General features: G+C 42.9%; 1 protein-coding gene across 3 annotated transcripts in view; it reads right to left on the bottom strand.

The window, feature by feature from the left end:
• The window catches only part of PDE1C (phosphodiesterase 1C), a 430,287-nt gene that overhangs the window by 54,830 nt on the left and 347,979 nt on the right, over nucleotides 1–27,478 (bottom strand). For all 3 annotated transcript variants that reach the window (XM_054019358.1, XM_054019359.1, XM_054019360.1), the window contains 5 exons: nucleotides 25,973–26,093; nucleotides 22,205–22,286; nucleotides 16,438–16,558; nucleotides 14,084–14,259; nucleotides 9,046–9,345 (listed from right to left, as the gene is read on the bottom strand). In XM_054019358.1, the coding sequence (XP_053875333.1) occupies nucleotides 9,046–9,345; nucleotides 14,084–14,259; nucleotides 16,438–16,558; nucleotides 22,205–22,286; nucleotides 25,973–26,093 (800 nt within the window). The remainder of the gene's footprint in view (nucleotides 1–9,045; nucleotides 9,346–14,083; nucleotides 14,260–16,437; nucleotides 16,559–22,204; nucleotides 22,287–25,972; nucleotides 26,094–27,478) is intronic.

The following is a 27,478-nucleotide window of genomic DNA, read 5'->3' as shown; positions in this document are numbered from 1 at the left end:
AGGGAATTTACATGAACTGAATTTGCAAGACACCTTTCCAGGTACGTATTACACAGTTACTAGCCATAAATGAAATCCAAGCCAATTAATAACTCATCCATTATTTCAGCCACCCAGACTTCTTGCTCAAATGCCAGAGTTCTAATCTTCAAACTCAGTTTTCAGCTGGGTGCCCTTGCCCCAGCCACTGTCTCCATTTGAGACCAGTTAGGCAGTTCGGTTTTGGATCCCCTATTGCCTAGACTTGTGTCTGGTTTAATAACTTGTGTGTTTGAGACCAAGTGAATTATTCCTGTACACATCACAGCTCCTATTACTCCTTCAATAGCCAGACCCCCACTATTGTTGTTTAACTGCCCAGATCTAAACAAAAACAGTGGGGCCGATCCATGTATTGCCAAACTTTGCCCATTCAGGTTGGACATTCCTCCATTTTCTGAACTGGGAGAGAGGCTTTCACTAGATGCTTGCAACAATCTGTCTTGGCCTGCCTTAAATTTATTACAATCCTCCTTTTTGTGGCTAGTTTCTTCACAGTACCAGCACTTGACTGTTTTCTTTAATTTTTGCATTATTGCCAGTTTCCCTTTTTTTACAAAGAGAATTTATCATTTGTTCTAATCATTCAATAAGGTCATGAACCAGATTAGGATCCCCTCTTCCATCAGACATATTAGACACAGATCTCTACTTACAGGCCTCACAGAGATCAGCTTCCATCCTCCTCAATTAGTGGTTGCTTCCTCTTCTGGTGCACTGCTGCAAGGAAAGATTCAAGTTCTGTGGCAAATTCCACAGACTATTGAGTGTCTTTGGCCTCTTTTTGCTGCTTTTGATCTGCAAGTCCAAGCCCAGCTGAGCATCTACAAACTGGTCTATTGCCAATTTATCCTGGGTATGCCAGGAACACGAGCGTCCACAGGTCCTCTGCCAGTTCAGGTGAGGTTTCTTCTTTCTCTTTCCTTCTAACTCTTAGCTGTCCCCATGCCAGCTCAGATTGATGGCTAGCTCTAAACTGCATGTCAAAGGCTTGTGCAGGTCTGGATAATTCAATCTGTTTTCTGAGATAGGTTGTGCAGTACCCTAAGAGCTGGGCCACTCAAGCTGGCTACTAGAATCTACCTTTCTGCCACCATCCCAGCCATTTATTTGAGCTATAATGTTGAATTGAGCCAAAATAAGCCTCCCAAGGAGTTTTCTACTCAGAAATAGTGGGCTTTTGCATTATTTGAGCTGGGACAGCCCAACCTTTCCCCTCTGGGCCTCTGTGGATTACAAATAGGGTAGGAAATGATGATGGATATCTCACCCAAGCTCTGACTGCCTCAATTCCTCATCCAGGCAGCTGCCTTCCACTGTGGTCAGTGACCCTTTGATTTCCTTCTGGAACTGAATTTTCAGCTTCTTGAATCCTTGCTGCAATTCATCTCAGCAGTTCCAAACCCACCAAAACCTGTTTGTCTCCTCTAATTCATGGAAAAACTTCTGGTCTATGGCAGTCCGACTGTTGCCCACCTTACCAATCTATTTTACCATGCCAGTCTGGGTGTGTTGCAGTTGGGCTTCCCAATCTGTCCAGGCACTTTGTAGTTGCTGTCCCAACAAGGATCTTATCTCAGAATGCAATTTCTCACTGGGCATTTTCTGGGAAACCTCCAATTCCTGATTTATAACTTGTTTTAAGTCTTCTCTGAACTCCTGTTGCAAAGTCTCCAGCTCCTGTTCTTTAGGTCTTGTTTTAATTCCTGCTGTCTGTTTTTGCTTTTGGCAAGTATCTCCATTATTTGTTTCATCTTGGTTCACCAGGTACACCAGGCTCACAATTTCTCTTCTTGGAAACTGGATCCCACCAGTGTTGCCCCTTTCCAATCTGAGTATCTAGTCAAAGCTTGAGGCCCTGGGGACATCCCACATGGGAGTAGAAACTGGTGATAGTCAAATATTTCTCTGATGCAGATCTGTTTATAATTTAAAGAATCTGCAAAGTCCTGCATCTCTGAACACAGAAGGAATCAAATAGCAGAAAACAGCTTCTTTTGCTCACAGCGCTAAGAACACTCCTTTCAGCCTGCAACACTAACCCGAATACTTCTCCTCAAATTTCTTCCAGAGCCAGAGTCACTGTGCTTTCAGCTGCTCCCACCAGCTGTGTATCAAGTATTTTGTCTGTTCTGACGCCTCCCTCCAACACAGGCCCCTATCAAAAACATTATTCAGCAAAAGATCCTGTGTTGATTCACATACTCCTTTGGTCTTGGGTGGGAACCTATCCTTACAGTTATGTTAATTGAAGGGTGAGTTCACACCTATCAATCAGAGTAGGGTTTTTCCTGAACCAATAACAAGGTTTCACCCTGCTGACAACACCACTTATGGAAAAGTGGGACTTTCTCTGGCCATCTGTTAGTCCTAGATTAGAGGGCCTCAGGCTGCAGGCTCTTTACAATGATGAAAGCATCACATCATACAATCTCTTGGGGCACCAGGCATGGGCTTGCTGTGCCAACCGTGCATCCCAAGTACCCTCCATCATCAGGACTCCAATGGAACAAGCTATGATTTAGAGCTGTCCTCCCATGCTGGAACCTCTATGGGAGAGAAGACGAGCAAACGCTAGCTATCCTCCCGCAGGAGGTGAATCCTGGGCACTGCAGAATACTCTGCTGGTGCAAGTGAACTGAGCCCAGCCTCGGTTAAAAGTGGGTTTAAAAACAAAAACAAGCAAACAAAACCTCCCGCAGGAGCCCAGTCAAAGCAGGATTAACCACAGATCCTTATTACAAGAGTAATACAATGACAGCAAAGCAGAACTTCACTAAATCACATTAATGACTGGGAAACCCATTGCAGATGATCAAATTTAGCAAATTATTCAGATGCATCAGTGGAAGAAAGAAAATACAAATATTCCCAGCTTCCACAATCAACACTCAGTCTGGCACTAATTCCAGGCCAAAAGACCCTCATTTTTTTTTTCATTTAAATCACAAGCGCCTTTCTCTGTGCTGATGAAGGGTAGGTTAAAAACAAAAATATTCTTGAACTGTGAAATGAAGACTCATATTCTATGGCTATATCAAGCTGTGATCCTCATTCCAAGCATTATGTGTACACACACACACACACACACACACACACACACACACACACACACACACACAGAGAGCCTGATCCAAAAGCCAGGGCCATCCCTAGCCATTTTGGTGCCCTACGCAGCCCCCCCCGCGGGGAGGCTGTGTGGGGCCCCAGGCCTCCATGGGGGTGGGAGTGCCAGGGGGGAAACTGCCACCCAGCACAAGCCGGCAAAGCAGGTTGGAGCCGGTCTCTCCACTTCCTACCGCCCAGTGATTGCAGGGCAGCCAGGCCGACCCCGCACTCACGGGGCAGCGGGAAGTGGAGTGACCTAGCCCCAGCCCACTCCACCCTGCTCCCCTGGCTCCCAGCCTTGGGGGAGCAGGGGGAAACCGCCCCCCAGCACTCACTGGAGGCATGGCTGGGAGCCGGCGGAGCAGAGCACGCTGGGGCTGGGTAGCTCCACATACTGCCACTGGTGAGTGCAGCGTACCCGACCCCTGCTGCAGTCCACAGGGGAGTGGGGGCAGGGTTGGGGCGGAGCAGGGTTGGGAAGAGGTGGGGCTGGGAGCCATGAAGAAGAGGCGGAGCAGGGGCTGGAGCAGCACTCAGCTGCATACTTTGCGTATGGGTAAGGACGGCCCTGCCAAAAGCCCACTGAAATCAACAAAAAGACACATATACCCCCACTGATTTCAATGGGCTTTAGATCAGGCTCACAGGGCTCAACTGTGTCTTACTGGAGCCAGTGTGGAAGAGCCAAAGTGAGTGCTAGGGTTGCAATTGTGGACGGTAGCATGATGCGGGAGCAGGGCAGGCCACTTTAGCTTCTAGCTCCTCTTTGCCAAACCATTTAAAGGCCAATCACAATCCGGTCCACAGTGGGTGCAGTTAAAATCTTGATACTTACACTGTGTAGATTTACTGTAGCGCAATATTAATTGTATTTAGAATGGCAGATCCCATAAATACCATGTGTGACAGGGTGAGTACCCCACACAGGCTCTGAATGGGTTAATATGATTGGAGAGGACAATTAACATACCAGGCTTGGCTGCCTTGGGGCAAGGGCCGGGCTTAACTGTGGATGAAGCCCAGCTGGGGAGAGGACTATAATCAGAGGAAGTTGAGAGCAGGAGCTGGCTGCAAGGAGGAGAGGAAGGAACTCTGCAATCCCTCTCTTTGGGACTAGAGAGGTTGTGAGGAGAAAGCCCAGAGGGAGAGTAAACCTGAGGATCCTAGCCTGAGTAGAGAAGGCTGGCAAGCCAGAAGAGGTATGGCACAGGCTCTGGAGGTGCACACTGAAAGCAGGGGAGGATTTGGACGTCCAGGGGGAGAACCCGGGGGTGTGTTCAGTTAAGGAACAAAGCAGGGGGACTGGAGGTGTACAAAGAAAGGAAAGGTCAAGCCTGAGAAGTTAGTATTTTCAGTTTGGGATTTTGTTGGGGGATTCTCAGGGAAAGCTGTGGGACACCTGCCCCTGAAATAAGGGTTAGCCTAGGGAGGCTGTGGGGAGAACGTCTGAGAAAGGCCATGGTAGGAAGAAGCACAGGGAAGCAGCAGCAAGCAGTTGGACTGAGCAGACCTTGGCTGCTAGTTATATGGTCTCTGGCCTGGCACCTGGTGTACTGAGAGGCCCCAGGTTCCCCTACCAGCCACTGACAGAGTGGTGTGAGACCGGAAAAGGGGACAAGGATGTCAAAGAGCCCTGAGAACCACATGGCCCAGTGTTGGGACTGAAGATCTGATACAAGGTCTTGGACATCGGTTTGTTGGACTTCTTGTAAGCCTAAAAGGGCTAGACTTAAATGATGACATGGCCGGAAGGTCAACTCACAGGAAGAAGTAGACCACTGAATGACCAAAACAGCCATTGGCAGTGGCTGCCAGAGAGGCTATGACACACATGGACATGAGGAGGCACCCCAACAGTGAGGCCAGCCTTCTATCATAGAATACAGGGTTGGAAGGGACCTCAGGAGATCATCTTGTCTACCCCCCCACTCAAAGCAGGACAAATCCCCAGATAGATTTTTGCCCCAGATCCCTAAATGGCCCCCTCAAGGATTGAACTCACAACCCTGGGTTTAGCAAGCCAATGCTCAAACCACTGAGCTATCCCTCCCCCCTATATCATGATACAGTTAACTACTATGTTAAATATCAAGAAGATTTTAACAGTATCTACTCTACTAATGAATAGGCGGGCATTACTTGTTTGGGAAATGTAGAGCGAGAATCTGAAAAATCATCTGTCTCCAGTACTTCTGAAAATCATGTTCCCCATCGCCATTGCTTTCAGAAACTCCCAACAATATGAGGGTTCTTCTTGTAAGATGTTGCATGCCCTCACAACTGCTCAGTGACTGAAGGATCACGCCCATAATTCTTTATTTGAGGTTTCTCCCCTCCCCCCAACCACAGTATCACTTTTGATTTCTCAGTTCATTGCATTCTTGAATATTAAACCCTTTAATCTTTATCTCTTTGCCTCCTTAAGGCCTCAGTTCAACAAAGTATTTAAGCATGTGCTTAAGTCCATCCCTATTCAGCAAAGCACTAAAATGTATGCTTACATCACATTAAAGTCAATAGGATCTAAGCTCATGCCTAAAGATGAGCACTTTGATTAAGAGGGATGGGCGGCTGAATCGAGGCATCAGAGATTAAACTTTCCAAGTTTTATAAATAATGGCCATGGGGGTTTGGGGGGAGATGGAGGGGGAGAAGGAGAGAGAGAGAAAGACAGGGTCTGCCTATGTGGAGCTCAATGAAGGGCTGGGACCTTCTCATTGCAAGACTGGGACCTGTCATCAAAGAAGAATGCCCAGGTTCCAATGGATATGTGCACCACCCTCACAAAATTGACATTAAAATTTACCAGTCAAAACACAAATGTCTACTCACATGCCCTTTATCATGATGATTGATAATGAGAAACCAATGATACTTTACTTGCCCACTGAAAAATAAAAATGACTTGCCCCAACTGTGTGTACGAAAGGATGATGAATGCCCAAATTAATATTCTTTCATCGTGCGCTCGCTTTGTGAGAAGCCACCAAGGGTCTGACTGACACAGATTTCAAACTAATGTGAGGAGACAATTTTTGAACTTTCGCTGAATATAATTTATTATGAAAAGGGGAAGTTATGAATATTATAATAGCTGGCCTACCATATCACTGCAGAATGGTAATGATAATTATCTTCTTGAAAGGAATTACCAAACAATCAAGATAATCAGGAGAATACTTTACAAGAAAATATTACCATATAGGCATAGCATAAAGGAAGCAGTATTGAACCCAAGGAGACGGATGTTATGTTTCATGAGTCTGAAAGGCCCTACAGTAATTATAACTCAAAAGTCTTTTCCAATAAATTAGAGCACAATTTCTTTTCTTGAGCAAGATACTAATTTTCAGAAATCATCCTTTTAAAGCATTTTTTGACACTTACAGAATTACCCAATGGGGGAGAGAGCAGCAAAAGGCAGTTACCAAAGCAATAAAGTGCATGTCACCCCCATATCATTTGAGAAGTATGTAAAACAGAAGGCTTCAGTAAAGTGTCTTTATCTGGTGCGGTTTAATGGGATTTCACATGTCCTTTCTGTGCTCATTCCCATGCATGCAAATAATGTTGGGGGCTTTCAACCACAACATAGGAAAAATCCTATGCATTGTAGAAAGCTCCAACTCTACTCCCAACATTTCTCCCAAGGATAACAGCTACATATGTAAAAGGAATATCTAGTTTAGTTGTAGGTGGAGTGGGTTGCCAAGTGAGATGCACACACCCTGTGTATGTGGCATGCTCTATGCTAATCAACAGCTCCTGATCTCTCTAAGTAGAGGGCAGGGGGGAGGGGTAAAAGGGGAGAACATCACTAGCTAGCCACTGAAGTCATATTTGTGCTCTGTCCTGGAAGTTAAGATCTGCTGAGTTACCTAAACTGACAGTCCCTAGGTTTGTAATTCTCAGGCTGGGCTTTCTCAGTGGAAGGCCCTTAGCTAGAGTTTGTTTACTCACTCTAGCCTGAATTTTGATTCCTTTTCAAGGCACACTGCAAGCCTATCTATTCAGTCAGAGCATGTCAACACTGCAGCTGGGAACGTGCATCCCGGCTTGGGCAGACAGACACGCGCTAGCTCTGCTTGAGCAAGCATGCTAAAAATAGCAGTGTGGACATTGCAGCACAGGCAGTCGTATGGGCCACCTGTGTTCAGACCCAGGCCCGCTCCCAGCTGCAGTGTAAACATATCCTTGGGCTTTTCCTGAGAGCGTTATTGAGAGTGGTTTGGGAGTAGTTAGCTAAGCGACATTGACTCAGTTGGTGAGTGGTGGTACATGGCTTTATTGTCGTTTTCTCTATTTCTGCCTTGTTAACAGGCATATATTTATAAAATGAGAAGGTAATATGCTTAGAACACTTTTAAGATCTCCACTAATTTCACACACAATATTTTAGGTTATATCAATTCAGGGATTTGTTTGTCCCTTAGTTCAAACTAACTTACTGAATATATTCTCTCATATTCATGCTCAAGCCCTGTCCCTCTGCATTTCTTGCTCTGGAAAATCCCCCTTTAAGAGAAATAGCACAGCTCAGAGGCAACTGAGAATAGCCTTATGATGTAGCTGATAATTAAAAAAAAAATACAAAACAATGGAATGTAATTTTCAGAAAAAAACTTTCTCATCTTGGGGGAGATGTGGGGGAGATGGTCAAAAAAAATGTTTTTAACCAGGTCTATAGCTGGTTTAAAAAAATGGGATGAAACGTCCCAAAAAAGTACTATTTTTAAAAAAACAATTCAATATTTCTACCAAAAAATGTTGCCAAAAGATTGAATTTCTGAGAATTTGACTAGCTGCAGCTATTATCATGATATGTTCCTTTTCTTTTCCCTACTCTTTCTATATTTGTCTTTCTAGGCTGTAAGTTCTGGACCATGCCTTCCTTCCTTCCTGCTTGTACAGCACCTAGCACTGATTCAATGAGGGGATACAGCAAACAGGGCCTGTATTTTTCATAAAGAACAGCATAACAAAGGAAACCAGTCATATGTAAATTTAAAGCTCAAAAACTAAAGGGCCAGATCCTTTGCTTCTCCTGAAGTCCATCTGCATCACTGGAGCAGTGGAAAGGGACCTGAAACCAGCCCTGCAGCAGTTCATGAGCTATCTTTGATTCCCTCTTCCTCAGTACAATAAGCATGCACTCGATGAAGCTGAGGATTTCTCCATACCATCTGTTTCAGCTTCCAGAGCGCACAGTGTACCTGATAGTTGCATTTTGATGTGGAGGCAAACCTCACCTTTACAGCCAAAGGTGCAGCTAGAGTAGGGGTTCTCAACCTTTTTATTTCTGAGGCCCCCCAACATGTTATATAAACTCCGCAGCCCACTTGTGCCACAACAACTAGTTTTCTGCATATAAAAGCCAGGGCCAGCGCATTAGGGGGTAGCAAGCAAGACAATTGTCTGGGGCCCCACGCCACAGGGGCCCCCACAAAGCTAAGTTGCTCAGGCTTTGGCTTCAGCCCTGAGTTGTGGGGCTCAGGACCCCAGGCTTCAGCTCCAGGGGGTGGGGCTTCGGCTTTCTGCCCTGGGCCCCAGAGAGTCTAACACTGGCCCTGCTTGGTGGACCCCCCTGAAACCTGCCCGTGGCATCCTAGAGGGCCTCGGACCCCTGGTTGAGAACCACTGAGCTAGAGCATACAAGGGATTGGGTAATTTTTGATGCAGGACTTGTAGAGTCCAGCTCCAAGGAGTTCCAAGAAAACTTCCCCCTGTGAAGGAAGCAATCTAGGGCAATGGAGGCTACGCCAACTGTTAAACGAGAGTAGTCTGCATGGAACTGCTCCAGGACCCTTTTCCTTCCTTCACACATCTCCCCAATATCTCGCTGAGTTATTTGGGCTTGGGACTGGATTCACCCCTTAATGAAACAATGAAAGGACTTACCATTTTGGACATGCTGTTTCTCCTCTCCTGTCGCTTGGTGAGACTCACTGCCCTTGTCCGCTCTAGACTGTTTTTTCCCATGAGAGGCTTCGAGTTTGTTCACACCACTTTGCTGAGTCCCATTTACATGACCTTTGCTAGATTCTGTGCTCTTACTTTCCCCAGGATTTGGTTCTTTGCTGTTTTCTGACGTGGCTGTCGTGGTATCCTCGGCTGGACTTTTCTCCTCGTTTTCTTCTGTTTTCTTTTCCTCTGGTCCCTGATGAGCATTTTCCTCAGCTTCTTTCTTAGCTTTTTCTTCTGCATCCTCAGCAAAGGGAGAACCAAAACGAAGGGGGGGAAAATCAAGACCATTAGCAGCTTTGCCAGAGTGATACCGCACACACATTTAATCCAATTTCAGCCATGTCCTCTCAAATGATCTTAACTTAGATAAATGTGGAAATTAACATGACAAAAAAAAGACACAAAAACAAAACATTTAGGGTGAGACCTGCAAGGCACTCAGCATTGGCCTAGCTGTATTCCTATTAAAGTCAATATTTGTTGTCACTTTTGAAAACCCCACCACTAATGCAATTGTAAATATGGACCCCAAATATTTTATAACTATGTATTTTAAAAAGCAAATTAAGGGAAGAACAGTTCAGCCATCCATGTAAAGGGAAGGGGATTTCAGTCTCTCTCTGCTGGCTTCTTACGCTCTTCTTTTCCTCTCACTCTTCCCCAAGTTTTCCTTCCTTTCCTTTTGGTCTAATGCTCTGGCTACTAATATTTTACATGTATACAGTGCCCCTCCATCCTGAATGATCCTAAATTGCTTCACAAAATTGCAATGATATACAGACTACACATGCACCACAGATGTGCAGCCACCTCTGGGGTGGAATTTGCCTAGGAACACCAGAAACTAGTTTAGGTCAGAAAGAGAACAGTGGATCTAAGCGGAAGTGAAAGGCAGATAAATTCAGTCCCTTTATCCTCTCTCCCATAAATCTGCCATTGGGGGCATGTCACATAAGAAACGTGACCATGTAATTCATAGATTCATAGATTCTAGGACTGGAAGGGACCTCGAGAGGTCATCGAGTCCAGTCCCCTGCCTGCATGGCAGGACCAAATACTGTCTAGACCATCTCTGATAGACATTTATCTAACCTACTCTTAAATATCTCCAGAGATGGAGATTCCACAACCTCCCTAGGCAATTTATTCCAGTGTTTAACCACCCTGACCGTTAGGAACTTTTTCCTAATGTCCAACCTAGACCTCCCTTGCTGCAGTTTAAACCCATTGCTTCTTGTTCTATCCTTAGAGGCTAAGGTGAACAAGTTTTCTCCCTCCTCCTTATGACACCCTTTTAAATACCTGAAAACTGCTATCATGTCCCCTCTCAGTCTTCTCTTTTCCAAACTAAACAAACCCAATTCTTTCAGCCTTCCTTCATAGGTCATGTTCTCAAGACCTTTAATCATTCTTGTTGCTCTTCTCTGGACCCTTTCCAATTTCTCCACATCTTTTTTAAAATGCGGTGCCCGGAACTGGACACAATACTCCAGCTGAGGCCTAACCAGAGCAGAGTAGAGTGGAAAAATGACTTCTCGTGTCTTGCTCACAACACACCTGTTAATACATCCCAGAATCATGTTTGCTTTTTTTGCAACAGCATCACACTGTTGACTCATATTTAGCTTGTGAACTCAGCTGGCCTCTTCCTACCTCAGCTTCCCACTAAGTCAGCCATCTCCACTATTGGTCTTTTTCTTTCCCAGGGACAGGATGCCTGTCAGCAGAATTGTGTACCTTTAGGCCTGAGTACCTCTATCATTGGGCTACCTGTTTTGGCCATAGGGACTTGTTTATGAGTTTTAAAACAATGGAAGTACAGGAAGGGCAGTTAAGCATGGAAACAATCAGCCCTGAGAATAACAGTATTTCAGATTATGCATGTAAAAGAAAGTTAATAAAGAGCAGTAACTTCCTCTTTTAAAAGTAGTCTGTGTTCATGTCCAGCAAACTGAACCTTGGGTTCTGCTGTGACAGCAAATACTTAGAACCAGTGATATCATTTTCCTGTCTCTTAGGCAGTTCTCAAACTATGCTAATTCTGACTAGTACCACAAAAATACAGAACTATGGCTCCTTTGGACTGCTGAACAACGCCTACAAAGTGCTAAGCATCTTCAGTTTAAATCCAATTGCAGTCAATGGGAGTTGAAGAGTCTCTACATCTATGCAGAAGGTGCTCTGTATCTTGCAGGATCAGACCCTAAGCAAGGGAGTACGAATTACAAAGTGTTTATTAAACATCTTCGCACATGTAACAAAAATTATTTTGACAACTGAATCAGAGCAATTTTCTCCAGAAAATCTACCAAAAAGAGGAACAAAACAGAAGGGGAAAAAATGTCATTTTTATAAGAAGCATCAATCTGTATTTCCTTGCCAGCAGCTGACAAAAGTTAATTAATTTTTAAATTAATAAATTATGGATCACATGAAAATATAATTAAATTAGATATGAGCCTCCCACACTTTATTAATCATTTCTGCAATAATCTAGTTTCCATAGATGGCTCAGTATGCACACTGATATTATGCCTTAGGAGGTATGATACAGTGAAGGCTTCCCAGATACCTCCCCTGGTTTTGGACTCTCTGAAAAATTTGCTAACACTTTGCAACCTAATCACAGGAGATAGACAAAACTCAGTTAAAAACTGCAGGGAACATTAATTCATATAGAGATTTATTATGATACTACTAGAAATTTGCCTGATATTAAAATTAGTGTCACAACATGCTTGCTCTATACAGTGCTTTTATACCTTGGGGCAGATGTTTATTCTGGTTCTTAACTTATAATTATTTAATAATGAGCTTTTAAGTAGGAGGAGCTGAGCAACAAACTCACTTATTTTGCCTACACAGTCCAAGACATTTTCCAAAAATACTATACTCAGTATAAAAACACCACACCAAGTTTCTATTGATAATATCCTTACAAAAGACACTACAGTATTCTACAGAAATGGTACAAATCAATTTCCTCTTTGCTTCTGATCCTAAATTGCTGTGTAATGTTGCTGTGCACTAATAAATAGCTGTTATGTGCTACACCCTGACTGTGACTGCATTCCTATTAATTACTTTATACATTATTATTGTTTTTTTTTTAATGTATTTGCAGTGTAATTATGTCTAGAGGCCTCAACAGAGACTGAAGTTCCATTGTGGCAGGCCCTCTACAAACATACTGAGCAATGGTCTCCATCCAAAGAGCTTATCAGATAAATAGATAAGTGTCAGGAAACAGAGGCATATAGAGGTAAAATGATGTGCCCAAGGTAAAAAAACAGGCCAGTGGCAGAACCGGGAATAGAACCCAGGTCTCCGAATTCCCAGTCCAGTGCCTCACTTTCTAGATCCCATTGCACAGCCAATCCAGTGACAAGTCCTGTGTTTGTAAAGGTCTTTAGAATGAAAAGTTTTATATAAATGTGGTTATTACTAAACACACCCAGAAATGTATGAAGATTTAAAAACTGATGAGCAGAGACAAACCAGAACCTAACTAATGGTGCACGTGTCCATTTGAATCATGTGACTTCCTATGTATGTTTCAGTAAAAATCCTTGCTCAAAACACTCACTGCAAATGGGTAGAAAACAAAGTTGAATCCCCAGGACCCATTGGGGTCTATCTTATGCATTTGTCTGTAGGCTATCTGTAAAGTATGTATTATTAAGTTCCCTGATGGTCTCCCCTGCATACAGGATTTAGATAGTGTGGGTGTGCACTTTAGATAAACAAACAGTATATACTATAATGATGACAATCTCATGAACAGCAGTCACGTGTTAAAGCAAAATAGATTGGCCACATACATTCAACAGTCATATACCAAAAACCATCTGGCCATGTTAATGACTATAGTCATTTGGTAAACTTTCATTTGTTTTCATCAGATCTTTTTGATCCAAAAAAGAACAGATGAAACAAGTAAACACCAATTTAAAAAGTAAGACCTATCTGAAATCAATTGGCAAATAAATGGACTGTTTTTTGTTGGAAAGAGAAGCATAAAAGGGGTTGATACTTTGTATGGTATGTTTTAACCTCAAGGAAAATTGTATTTGGTTAACAGACTTGTCCCCTTCTGCCTCCTAAAGAGAGTTTATAATTGAGGCTGAACAATCTGCTTCAGTTAATATAAAAACTGAGCCAAGTCTTCCACTATGCCTCAAGCCAAGTCCAAATCAGTTTGGTTAAAGAACTTGCACCCATCTCCATTCCTCACGTCTAAGAGATTATTATTAATAATAATGGATATCAAAGTAGCTCCTAAAGGTCACAGTCAAGATTGAGGCTTCATTGTGCTGGGCACTATACAAACACAGAAGAAGAAAGGAGTCCCTGCCACAGAGAAATGTATCTTGCCCTACAGCGACATAGAGTTTGATCTTGCAAACATTTACTGCTGGGTGTATGAGTAGTTCTGAGCTCTAGTGAATGGGAGTCTTTATGGTATTAAGCCCCATGGCTGGCAAGTAAGTGTTTGTAGGATAGGGCCCATATACAGTACTGTACAATACTACTGCCATACAAGAAAAAAATAAGGTAATAAAATCAAACTATATAAAATATACTGTCTCAGTTAATCAAGGATCTGAGCAACAGGCATACAGCTCTAAAGAGATTTCACAAGCTGTCAAAAAGTCAGATCCTTCCTTTCATTTGGGGCCTGATCCAAAGCCCACTGACTTCCCTTTCCATTCCCTTTCTATCATCTTCTCTACTGCTCTCTTTCCCCCAACACATACACACTTCCAACACCCACGTGCACAGTATACAAAAAGGTATAAGGCTTTCAGTTGAGTATTCCTGGCTCCAAGTGCAGTGAGAGTTGCTGGCCTCTAGAGGCAGATGGTTTGAGAAGTCAGAGCGTACTTCAGGGCTAATTACGTAGAAAAAAAGCCTGAAGGGGAGGAGGAGGTAAAAGAGCTTGCAGCCTTTTATTATGAGGCTCGTCTGTTACCTTTGGTTGCTTTTGCTTTCCATTTCTCCCGGTTCTGCTGCACCACCTCGGTCCAGGTGGCTTTAAAACATTTGAAATCCACAGTGAGTATGGAACAGTTGAGTGAGGCACTTCCTTCTGACCCAGTGCTCTTGACACTTGATCTTTTAACTTCTGAGGGGCTAATGCTATTCAAACTGGGAGACAAGATCACACAATGTGATAGGAATCAGCACTTCATACACTTAAATACAGCTATGGAGTGAAACAGACCCTAACCATAAAGTACTATGCAGTCAATCAGCAAAAGCCAGTATCCAAAACTTAAATTTCTTCCCTCTGTTCCTATGCTTGTGTTGGAAGAACCATATCATGAGAACATTGGGGAGATCTACTTTAGAATTGATGAGACAATCTGGAGCATTGTAAGAAACAGTGAGTCTAATTCCAATGTGATTTACACTAGTGCAACTCTGTCAATACAGTGAAGTTGTTCCCAATTAACACCAGTGTGAGATGAGAAATCGGCTCTGAGTCTATTAATAGCCAACATTGTGAACTTCAATGAGCTCAACACCGGTAATACCCATATATGTTGCCTAATGCTATTAGAGTTGTGTGAAAGTTCCCATTCTCACTTTGCAAAGTTTTCATTATTAAAATGGAAATTTGTGTGAAACTGCACATCAAAAAAGTCTTGCATAACTAAATTCCAATCATTAAAAATATGACACATTTTGCCCTTACACAAATAGGAACTAGTGCCCTGCAACTCTGTTCCCTTCCTGGATAGATGGAAATACTATATAAGATGCTGGCTCTATAACCTTTTTATGGCAGCACCTGAAAAATTACTAAATGTCTCTTGAACCTACTCTGAAGTGCCTGAGGCACTACTTATGCCCTATCTCACCTTTCTAAAGGCCCCTGATCAATGGTGGGCTAGAGGACTGTCCCACCTCATCATCTCTGGACAGTAGTCTGTATTGGCTCTTAGTTCTAGAGCACTGAACTAGAACTTCTTGTAGTTTCTGGCACTGTCTGCAGCTTCAGTGAATTTTACATATGTTTAAAATCAAGTTCAGATGCAAACAAATTTGGAAGGAACCTAAAGAGCTACAAATATAATTAAGGATCCAGAAGGACTAATGCATGTGGAAAACTTAAGTTCCTAAACAATTGTTGACAGCAATAACTAAGATCTGGGGGTGGAAGGGAGATGACTAACTGATAAAGGGCTTTATACACCTCTACCCCGATATAACGCAACCCGATACAACACGAATTCGGATATAACGCGGTAAAGCAGTGCTCCGGGGGGGGGGGGGGGGGCTGCGCACTCTGGCGGATCAAAGCAAGTTCACTATAACACGGTTTCACCTATAACACGGTAAGATTTTTTGGGTCCCGAGGACAGTGTTATATAGGGGTAGAGGTGTAGCTTGTCCAAAAGTCATTGGTTGAGCTGCAAAATTTTAGTTTCAGTTCCAACCCCCTTCCCCAAACTTCAAGGACATTTAGGATTCAGTTTCTGGTGGTTTAGATTATAGAAACACAGGTCATGGAATCCAGCTTCAGATTCTGAACTGCCCTGGATTTAAGAGACATTCAAATATGGAATGTTGGTTTGATCCAGTGTCTTTAAGTATCTGTTTAGTGTAAAACACCAAGGATGGAAACAAATTAGTGAGTGTGGCATAAGGGATAATAAGTAGGAGGAAAGGAAGACAAGAAAAATTCAGTTTGATAATCAGGATATATTTCCTAATGGTGACTTAGACTCCTGAATCATCTCCCAAGAGAAGAGGTTGAAACTCCATTGCTGGAGACATGTACAAATCAATGGAGAATCTACAATGTCTGGAACAACCCTGCACTGACAAAGAGAGGGGCTAAGTGACCAAATAAGTCTTTTCTCTCTCTAATATCTATTATTCTGACTATTCAGATAATGGTGAATAGCATACAGGCAACCAGATTAGTCCCCATTCAAGCCTTTTTAATATTCAACCTACAATTGTGCTGGAATTATCCCGGGACCTGCACAGGAGAAACCCTAATAACTCAAAATGGTTCCTTGATAGCTCTTATGGCAGAAGGTCAGGTTAAATGAAAGTGAGACTCTTTACATCCAAATTCCAATGAATTCTGATGTGAATATATGCATAAATCAAGCAATAATTAACCAGGTCTGATTGTACTTCATGGTCAATCCATTTCTATTACACTTCCCAACCATATTTCTCTTCAGGTAGAAACCAGGACAGACAGAACCAATGGGAGGTCTTTGCTAATACCCAATGAGTCCAAAACAGAGAAGTGAGCCCTAAAAGCAGAGACAACACTCATGCCCCAAAGCAAATATAGGTACTCACCTGGAACGTCTAAATCCAGTTATACCAGAGCGGGAGGCTTCATCAATTAGTGGTGTTACAATCTTCTCTGTCATGTCTGTCAGCACAGTAAAAGTGGGCTCCACAATGAAATCAATAAAACCTGAATGAAAACACAGTGGACGTAAACAGAAGAGGTAAGTATTTATGTTTTGCCATTGCCTGTGAATTATCTAGTGTAATAGCACAGTGGATGAAAAGAATTACATGTTGAAAGAGGAATTCAAAAAAGGACAAGGAAGAATGATACTATGTATTAATCCTGACCCGTACGCTGATATTTTGCATGCAATGGTAGCTCCTTAAATGTTGGAAAGAAAAGGTGGAAATTCAGAATATAAACACATGCAACAGAACTTGTTCTGCATGAGTTTTTTGAGTATCTAAGCCAAATTCTCGGGACAGTTGGATGAGACCGAGCTTGAAGGATGAAATTTCTGGAAACAGAAAAATAAAAGAATAGTAATAATGATAGACTTCTCTGGGTATCTATTCCAAGTGTCATGGAGCTATGAAGTATCAGTGGGTTTTTGTGAATATTCTCATTTGAAGGTTTGCCCCGCTTGTACTCATTGAGGGTCAAACATATTCAGATTCTATTCATTTAATTTTTAACAAATTCATATATTATTTTTAAATCAGGAGAAGAAGGGAAAAATACAGAACTAAATCTTTCCCTCTACTGGCTTGTGTACAAGGGGTAGGACTGGGAGGAAACAGCATAGTACATCTTCCTGCAAGTCAGCTCTTTGTGCAAGCAACAGGGATGGATCCACCCAGAGCGTTGAGGTTGTGGAGACGTTCTGGGTCTGCCAATGTGCGCACTTATACACCATATTTCAGCCACCTGTAGCCCTGCTCTGTATGACACCATACAATAACCATATGGTCACTAAGGTACTTTAGTGTTTGTGGTCACAGATTAGACCCACTGATTTTTAAAGACAGATTTTTCAACTTTATTTCCCCCTCATATTGTCACTGTTCAGCAGAGTTAAGGTTGTTTGGGAGCCCTAACTGTACATTTCCATACTGTAACACATTTGGATTTATTATTAAATTTAACCTGAACTCTGGATTTCTTGGGGTTTACAATGCCTGGTCTGGGGATACTTTACAACACCCTCTAATGTATTTTATTCTAAATTACTGATACATACTCTCCACCTTAACATAGTTTTTGCCTGAGGATTATCTTACTCCTCATCTTTACACGCTGAGATGAGGGTCCCAAGGCCAACTTCCAAAAGCAGTGGTTTTCTACTTGTGATCAAACTATGTCAAAGGGTTCCACAAAAGATTGACATCACCATAGAACAGTGGTTTTTGACCTGTGGTCCGCAGACCTGCGGACTTTGTCTAAGATTTCCAAAGGGGTCTGCACCTCCATTCGAAGTTTTTAGGGGTCTGCAAATGAAAAAAAAAAGGTTGAAAACCACTGGCCTAGAGTTTATTTTCATTCCATGTTAAAAAGGACACCTAGATCATGCTAGTTAGGGAATAATTTCTTGAGAGACTGCCATTCAGGAACAACCTCATTTAATCATTAGCTTTTGTCCTATATCTTCTGAAGCCATCATTTTCTTTCCAGCAAGCCAAAGGACAAAAATAAAAGGCTCTTGCAACATTAATCAGCTGCAAGAGACAGTGATGACAACAAAGGCCCGTTTCCAGTCAAACAAAGCTTCCTGCTGCCTTGGATAGAAAGAAAGGGGCTTCAAATAGTTTAATTCTCCTGTTGAGAAATAAAAACGTTGGCCTGGTAATTCTTTGCAATTTGCTGGGTTCCCCCGCTCCGCTCCACTTGACCAAAGGCCTGATTTTAAGATGTGAATCGTCTCCGATTGGACTTGTTCCCAACATTTTCTTTACAAAATGAAGTGGCAGGTGAAAGAATGTGTCTCTTTTGTTCTCTTCCTTTTAAAGAAAATTTTCTTGTTAAATTGTTTAATTTCTGTAGAAACAATACATGCTAAGAAACCCTCTCTTTGCATTTCTGGTCATCAAGCATGCTCACCTGCTGTGGTCTGTGCTTCCACAACAACTAGAGCTGGCTGAAAAACTTCTGACAAAACATTTTCTCATCGGAATCTGCCAATTTGTCAAAATTAAAACATTTCACAGCGATGGGCTGATTTTAACAAAGTTCTGATGGAACCTTACCTGGTTTCCACTCATTTGGCTCCTCAGCAGCTCACTGTACAGACTGCCCCAGAGTCAGGGACCTCAGGGCTTCTGGGGTCTATGATTCTGGGACAATCCAACAAGCAGATTGTCTGTAAGTTGGGGCTTCTTTCCTTTTTCCAGAGAATTTCAAAATATTTGGATTTTATTCCAAATTGGAACAAAACCAGGTTTTGAAATATTGATATCCCTTGCGAAAAGGAATTACCTTTCTTTGCCCAGCTCTAACGATGACCTTTCGTACAGCAGCAAAATAGAACACGGCCTTAACTCTGACCAGGAGGGAACCTTGAGAGGTGATTTAGTTCTGTCTCGCCTGATACTGTAAACAAGCTGTTGAGATAGCCCAGAAACTCTATGTCCCCACTACAAAGTGGACTGAGAACCCAAAACGTCTGATGAAGTGGGTATTCACCCACGAAAGCTTATGCTCCAATACGTCTGTTAGTTTATAAGGTGCCACCGGACTCTTTGTTGCTTTTTACAGATCCAGACTAACACGGCTACCCCTCTGATACTTGAGAACACAAACTTATCTCACAAATGACATTCCTTTCATTTGTTGAAAATGAGGGCTGCATGCTGTAGATAATAGTACAATTTGGAATTCATGAGGTACTTACTTCTGCAAAGAAACTTAGTAATTACCACTCAGTGGCACTATTTGTTAAAAGCTATCAATCAGATAAGCAAATGAATAGGAGCTGGATATTTCCCTAAGAATCTGGCCTAGGACTTTGAGAGGAATCTTACCTCAACACATATTGGGGAAAGGTAAGAGTTTTTGATTTAATGAAGGAGACACTGAAGATGTCAAGTTATTGCCCATATGTTGAGCAGACTGTAATGAAAACTTTATAATGTTAGAGGACAAGACTTCTAGAGAGAATGTGCCTGTTAATGCCAATTGGATACAGTTAACTGCACAAATTAAATGTAATGATAAATAACACAGAACTAAATAAATCTCTCTTTGCTTATTGATTGAGTGCCTGTTTCTTAAGCTGTAATTGTTTGGATAATGGTTTAATTCACCATTAATTCTGCAATGATTTGCACACTGGAGGCGGTCATAATGGTCTTTTTATTTAAAGACAAATTCTGGCCGACCTGTGCATGAAATATAAAAGAGGAGAGAGGTACAAGCAGCTTCTTCACACAGGCTTGTGCCCTGCACAGAAGCTGGGAAGAACTCCTTGGAGCATGGCCCCTGCTCCCTCCTAGAGCTTCTGTAGAAGCAAAGGGCCTGAAATGGGGTGTGTGGCAGGTGAGGCCTTAGCTCCACACCAGCCAGGAGAGCTGGGAGTGGGGAACATTGTTGTACCCCCTTCCAGAGAAGTGCAGCAGCCATGCACTGCCTGCGGGTCCCCAACAGGGATTCTAGTTGAGCTGCAGCTCCCCTCCCTGTATTTTCCAGTCCCTGCCTGATCCCCCTCCAGCATGTCTGGGGTGCCTATGGAGCCATTTTGCCCTTAGTAGTAGTGTAGTACTCGGCTCTCCGAGCTCTGGTCAAGTGTAGGTAGTCTCTTGGTCTATCCAAGGCTGTGGTCAAGTGTCTTGACGTTTTTGGTCTTTTGGCCTCGAGATGAAAACCTTGTCTTTGTTTCCGGGACCTTGAAGTGAAAAAATTCTCTAAGTTATCTCTTGTGGGTGTATCCACTTTCCCAGGTAAAACTCTGTGTTGCAGGTAGAGAGGGATTAACATGAAAAGGTTAGGTGACCAGACATGATTTGAATAAGAGCCTATTAGTACAGATGATAACCTGAACTGTCTGAACCTCTGGAGACTGGAAAATTAGGGATGGAAGTATCCCAAGAACTGGGACTCTGAGGAGGTTTCTGGCTCTGAAGCTTTACATGACAGTCTGAAAGGGAATGTGAGAAAACAGCTAAACTAGGGATAGCCCTAAACCACAGATACGGATCTGAACTTCTCCAAAGTTCAGGGATGTTTGGATCTGGGTTTCCATTCATCCCATGACCGTGCTGGGGACAGCTGTGAAATTTCATCCTTTTACACTTTTTTCAGCTTGGTTATAAAATGTTTGGAGGAAAAAACAAAGTCACTCCCCTCCTCCCCCACACCTTTCTTTAAAACTTTCTCCCTCCGCCACATTTTTAGTGTCAGTAGGTGTATCTACGCTGCAATGTAAGCCCAGGGTTAGTACAACGCAAGTTAGCATACCCTCGGTTTGTCAACCTATGGCTTGAGCATCTATGTTCATCTGCAACCCCAGGATAGGGATTGTTGAACCTTGGGTCCCAACCTGAGGCTTCTAGCATGTACATTGTACATTGCATTAAGCAGGCCAGAGTCAAACCACCCATATCCCAGACTTCCTAACACCTGCCCAAAATGTGGGTGCTTTAGTCCTTTGTTCCTGGTGCAGTGACGGAAAACTTGACTGTGCATAAAACTTGACTCTCCAGAGGTCAAAGAAAGTCAGGCTGTAGAACTGTGGGATACTTCTGATGGACTCCAAGAACCCGAGTCCAGTGGGGCCGCATATACACTGCAAATCCGTAGAGCTAGAACTCTGGGTCCCGGCTTGACTCAGGCTTAGACTCTCCCCCTCTGTGAGTTCCTGGTACCCTAGATCCAAGCCCTGGGTTAGTGGGATTTGTGTGTAGATGGAAGCGGGGTTAGGCTTGAGCCTGAGTTCAAACCCTGGGCTTACATTGCAATATAAACATACCCAGTGTTTTCTCAGTTACTCCTGCTGTCCCTTCCACCCACCAGTACCTTTCTCTTTCCATTTCCCCTGCCCCTTGTTCCTCTCGTTCCTTCATATCCCCCATTCAACCTCAGAAACCCGTCTCCACAACTCCCGGTATCTTCTCTTGTCCCCAAACTCCTGCACATCTCTAGGCTGCTTCTCCCCTCTTCCTTGCCCCTCCAGTGTTACAGATTTATTGCCCCCTTCCCATTTCCATGCTGCTCAACAACTTCGGGATCATTCTCCCCAAACCCCATTCACAGTTTCTCCTGCAGGAGTAGGAGGTGGAAAAGGAAGCACTGTTTTGGTTCACTGCAGGCTCCCACCTCCCTTGCTGGATGGGGATGGGAAGATGGGGGCAAGAAGCAGTGGCTGGACCCAGTATAAGGTTGGGGGTGATGCTTGCTGACTGGAGAAGTTGGAACAGTGCTGGTGGGTTAGAAGGTTAGGGAATCAGTTAAATGAGCAAAACAATGACTTTAGTCAAAAACTAAAGTAACATGTATTGAAGCCAGGATCCCCGCTTCAAGTGTCTTCTGCAGTGTTCAGGAACCCAGGAGCAGCTGCCATACAGCCATGCATAGTGGTTGGTCCAGCAGTAGCATTTGCGTTAACTCAGTTCCCCTTTAGTACAACTCTCATAAATCAACTAAATGTGATAGCTGTTCATCTTAGAATCATCCCTTTAGGGACAATAACGCCAGTGCGGTTTCTCCTCCCCCCCACTTCTAAACCAATTCAAAGTGATGAGAGCCCAGAATGATCTTATTCCCGTTGGGGGGAGAATATTTTTTTTCCCTTTAAATTGCTGCTTTGCGTCCTAAGTGAAGTACATTGAAATGACATACCTATCTGAGACTGAGCTACCATAGTGGACTTGCGGTCACACAGTGGGGAGAAAGGAAGCCCTAGTTCTGCTTCTTTGTCACCCTGGAGAAACAAAATTGAGAGCATATTAGAATACAACAAGAGTCGCTTAACATCTGTAACAGCACTGGACACTGGAAGGGCCTCTCTCTTTTTTTAATTGACGCTCATGTTACACCCTTAATTGCAAGACTCAGCTTTTTAAAGGATAACTTTGTTTATTCTGGGCATCCAAATCCTTTTCTTTAAGAGCTTCTTGTGGACAGTTATCACCTCACTGTTCAACTACAGGCCAACTTCCTCTTGCAGCAACGGCACCCACTGTATTCTGCATGCTCCCCCACCCTACTTTGAAGGAGGCAGCTCCCGTTTCTCTAATACAATTTACATCTACCACTAAATATAAACCACATAATCCTATTTCTAAAACATCTACTCAGGTAAATCTTGATTGCAAAGCATTCTTTGCCTTTTGGTTGTTTCTGTGGAACACCTTGAAAACCCAAGAGGATTCTATACAGCACTTCTCATGTGAAACCAGCAGGTAACGGAACTCTATTATTAGAGTAAGTCCACCACCAGAAAGTATTAGTGTCAGGACTCTTCCTCCAGGGTTTGAGTTCTATTTGTATTTCTTTATATGCATTTGTATCTGCACAGGGTGGATCTCACCACTTCAGATCCGCCCTTCCCTCCCCTCCCCCACCCCCCAGTAAAATACTGAGACCCTCAGTGTGCTACAGGTGGTAGGGCCCAAAAGAAATGCTGAAACTCAGAAACCTGGACACATTTTCCAGCTACCAGAATTGCATGCCCTCCCCTGTCATCACACAATTATGCAGGAGATCAAGTGTTTAAATCCCTTCTGTGCCAACCCTTTTCACTGTGTGCATTCAAAATGCATTTGCTCAAAACACCCTTTAATTTGTTTCACTCTGAAACAGACAACTGTGACCAGAGAGGACAATAATTTACATGAGATAACATACATCAATCAGATTTAAAATAGCTTGTGAAATATGCTAGTGTCAATGCTTTAAATCAACATCCCGCTCTAACTTTGTTGAGCACGGTGACAATGTTCCACATGGTTGTGACTGGGAGCCAAAATATACTACAGCAATTTAAACTACCGTAGAAATCAACTGTGGGCATGAGAAGTCCTGGATGTTTCTTTTCTGTGTTTGTACATAGCCAGGTTAAATGGTGCCTCAATCACAATTGGGGTCTTTGGGTGCAATAATAAATAAGTAACAACGCTCTTCCTTTATTGTATCCCTTTGGGCCCTGTGTATTCTTGAGTCTGTGTAGTCACCAGTTCTTTGGTGATCTTATATGTACTCAATAGGTGACTATTCTGCAAAGTGTATCATAGAATATCAGGGTTGGAAAGAACCCCAGGAGATCATCTAGTCCAACCCCCTGCTCAAAGCAGGGCCAAGCCCCAACTTTTTTTTTTTTTGCCCTAGATCCCTAAATGGCTCCCTCAAGGATTGAACTCATGGCCCCCTCAAGGATTGAACTCAAACCACTGAGCTATCCCTCCACCCACCTTCTGTCTTGGAAAAGCATAAAGATGTGAAGTGACATTTTTCTTAGCACGTATATCACCATCTCTTGAAAAGTAAATCACTCTAATGGTTCCAGACCAAGGTGGTAGTATCCTTGTTAAATTAGGATTACCACACTTTGTTTACATTTGAGGCTTTTCATAAAAAAGACTGAAAAGAACTACAAAGTGATCTCACTAAAGTGGATGACTGAGCAACAAAATGGCAGATGAAATTCAGTGTTGATAAGTGCAAAGTAATACACCTTGGAAAAAATAATCCCAATGATACATACAAAATGATGGGGTCTAAATTAGCTGTTACCACTCAGTAAGAGATCTTGGAGTCATCGTGGAAGTTCTCCGAAAACATCCACTCAGTGTGCAACAGCAGTCAAAAAAAACTAACAGAATATTAGGAATCATTAGAAAAGGGATAGAAAATAAAACAGAAAATATCATAATGCTGCTATATAAATCCATGGTACGCCCACATCTTGAATACTGTGTGCAGTTCTGGTTGCCCCATCTCAAAAAAGATATATTAGAATTGGAAAAGGTGTAGAGATTGGCAACAGAAATGATTAGGGATATAGAACAGCTTCCATACAAGGAGAGATTTAAAAGACTGGAACTCTTCAGCTTAGTAAAGAGATGACTAACAGGGAATATGACAGTGGTCTATAAAATCATGAATGGTATGGAGAAAGTGATTAGGGAAGTGTTATTTACCCCTTCACATAACACACAACCCAGGGATCACCCAATGAAATTAATAGGCAGCAGGTTTAAAAATAAACTAAAAGAAGTACTTCTTCACACAACACACAGTCAACCTGTGGAGCTCATTGCCAGGGGATGTTGTGATGGCCAGAACTATAACTGGGTTCAAAAAAGAATTAGATAAGTTCATGGAGGATAGGTCCATCAATGGCTATTAGCCAGGATGGGCAGGGACACAACCCCATGTTCAGGGGGTCCCTAAACCTCCAACTGCCAGAAGCATAGAATCATAGAATATCAGGGTTGGAAGGGACCTCAGGAGGTCATCTAGTCTAACCCCCTGCTCAAAGCAGGACCAATTCCCAACTGGACACTGTCAGAGACAGGATACTGGGTTATATGGACCATTTGTTTGACCCAGTAGAGACATTCTTATGTTCTTATGGTAGAATTTTTTTAAATTTCAAAATGTTGTCCATATTTTGAAATTAAGATAAAATAATAATAAACTTCAATGGCATTTTCACTGATTTTTTTCTCCCTATGTTTCAACCATCTATGGAGCTAGTCAACATTTGGAAATATTAAAAAATTTTGAAGTTGAAGAGGGGGAAAAGGTCAATAAAATGTTTATGATTTTTCTTCTTTTTTTGACCAGCAATATCTTTTAAAAAGTTTTTTTTGCTATTAAAAATAAATTAAAAAAAAACTTTTATTGTACTTAAAACAAAAAACCCAACCCCTCTTAGGGCCAGTTGGAGAATCTTATGAGTATCACACAGGAATCAATCATGTGTCTGGATTTGTGGTTCTGGCAACAGGAGGCCCTGCGAGAGCTATAGGTTAGACCAGTCCACATGTCTACAGAAAGCGCAACATAATTTTCACCATTTATGATGATATATGTCCAGCTCTGTAATCTACAATGTACTGAGCTTTATTGGTTTCCATGACTTCATAGCAAAGTAGAAATCAAAATGGAGTTTTGAAGTGGCAGCAGAGTCAGGCAAAGAGAAATAGGAAGACTCATTATTGAAAGAAATGATAGTCTGGACCTAATGCTGAGTGCTTTCACTTAGGTGCACCCAATTCCTGAAGATCTTCAATGGTTGGCAAGCTGGGTACTATGTTAGTTATTCTGCCTTTTGGTCATTAGAAATACACGTTCTCATTAGGGGTTCTAGGTATAGTTTTGCTGGATGTCTGAAAGATTGAGAATTTCCAATATATTGATAAGGACAACATATCAGACACTAGCTTACAATCAGACATAGCAGTGGAATCGCACTGAAGTCAGACGAAAGAAAAATTGTATCTACTTTGCTGCTACAGTGGGCATCTTCCCTATGAAAAATATAAGTGAAAGAAGATGTTGACTTATAGGATTCATTCTCCCTCTCCCATCCCAAGCCCGCCCACTCCATCTCTCATTCTGTCAGCAAAACTACAAAATAATTTTGTAAAGTCCCAAGGCTACCTGTCTGAAGAACTCCTCTAGCAAGGACATGGTCCAGCGATGATGAAGGTCCCAGGCCTTGGCTGGATGACTGATGTCTGCTGTATGCAACAACAGTGATAAGGCTTTCGGCTTGTCGATTCTGCAAACCCAAATGACTGAACAAGTTAATTGTCTGCACCAGTATTGAAAGAGAAAGAACAGAAACCCAGCTAAGCAAGTAAATGAGGCCACCATAACCTTTGGCTAGGCTACTAATAGATTGATTTGTGTGTTTATAAAACTTGACAACTATTAAAGATTAATCTAACTTCCCTAACATAAACCTTTCCTTTAGTAATGGAGTCATTCAAAAGCAAAACGGGAAACTGGGAGCATTAGTCTCGCTTATTTTCTTTGCAAAGTTTGTGTGTGTGAATGAGTGAGCTTTGAATGTTCCTGATATTCTCAGTTTGAGCTGGGTTAGAGTCCATGAAACTCCAATCAGTAAATAGTTCTAGATTATTTTAGTCTGTTGACTTGCTTAAACAATTAGTGCTTGATTCTGATCTCACAGTGATAAGCATGAACAGTAATTCCATTTAAACCATGTGAATTCCACCGGTAAAAAGCTGGTGCAGGTAAGAGATCAGAAAAGAAACTCAGACTCTTTGGAGGCACTACATAAGGCTGAAATCTTCTTAAAGCCATGCCACTGAGGGGCTAGCCCAGGAGCCTAGTGAATTATGATGGATACTGCCATGCAGTAATCCCAATCTCTCGCTGCCCCAAACTGGTAGGAGTGCTGCAGAAGTAATACACATAGCCAGGGCTGGCTTTAGGACCTCGGGGCCTGATTTGAATACCCGGCAGCGGTCCGGGTCTTTGGTGGCACTTCGGCGGCAGGGGGTCCTTCACTCGGCTCCGGGTCTTCCGCAGCATTGAAGGACCCCCTGCTGCCGAAATGCCGCCGAAGACCCGGAGCGGATACCCTGCCGCCAAAGTGCCACTGAAGACCCGGAGCGGACCACCGCCGGGTGAGTAAAAAAAAATTAAAAAGGTGCCTACGGAGCAGGGCCTTCTTAGGCGCAGGGCCTGATTCCGGGGAATCGGCCTAAAGCCAGCTCCTGAGAGGAGATAGCAGTTGGAATCATCCATGTCTGATTTAGGTATGGTTTTGGCAGGCTCTGGAAAGACATGTGCTAAGCCCTCCTTGGCTGGAAGAATACTACCCACAATTCAGAGTTTTGAGGGTTCGGATAAAATGGTGTGTATGGGGGCGGGGGGAGAGTAGAGGAGATACTCAGGGCTCTAAGTGTTCTGCCTGCTCTATAGCACACACTTGCCCTCTGTGGCTCTGAGATTTCTTCCCTATTGTCTCCGATTACAGAGCTGGCTCCCTACAGTGGAGGCACAAGCTGTACTCTGTGCAGCAGGTGTTGCTCCCAGCACCTTCGACCTGAGGCCATAATCAAGCTCTTTCAGTCATACTCTTAGCTGGATCACACGTGCCCTTTATCCTGTATTGTTAAGAAAAGGAAAAGGAAT

The sequence above is a fragment of the Malaclemys terrapin genome, chromosome 2 (assembly GCF_027887155.1).
Source record: "Malaclemys terrapin pileata isolate rMalTer1 chromosome 2, rMalTer1.hap1, whole genome shotgun sequence".
In the NCBI taxonomy this organism is placed as follows: Eukaryota; Metazoa; Chordata; order Testudines; family Emydidae; genus Malaclemys; species Malaclemys terrapin.
The sequence above is the reverse complement of the archived record's forward strand: the minus strand, read 5'-3'. Positions and strand labels throughout refer to the sequence as shown.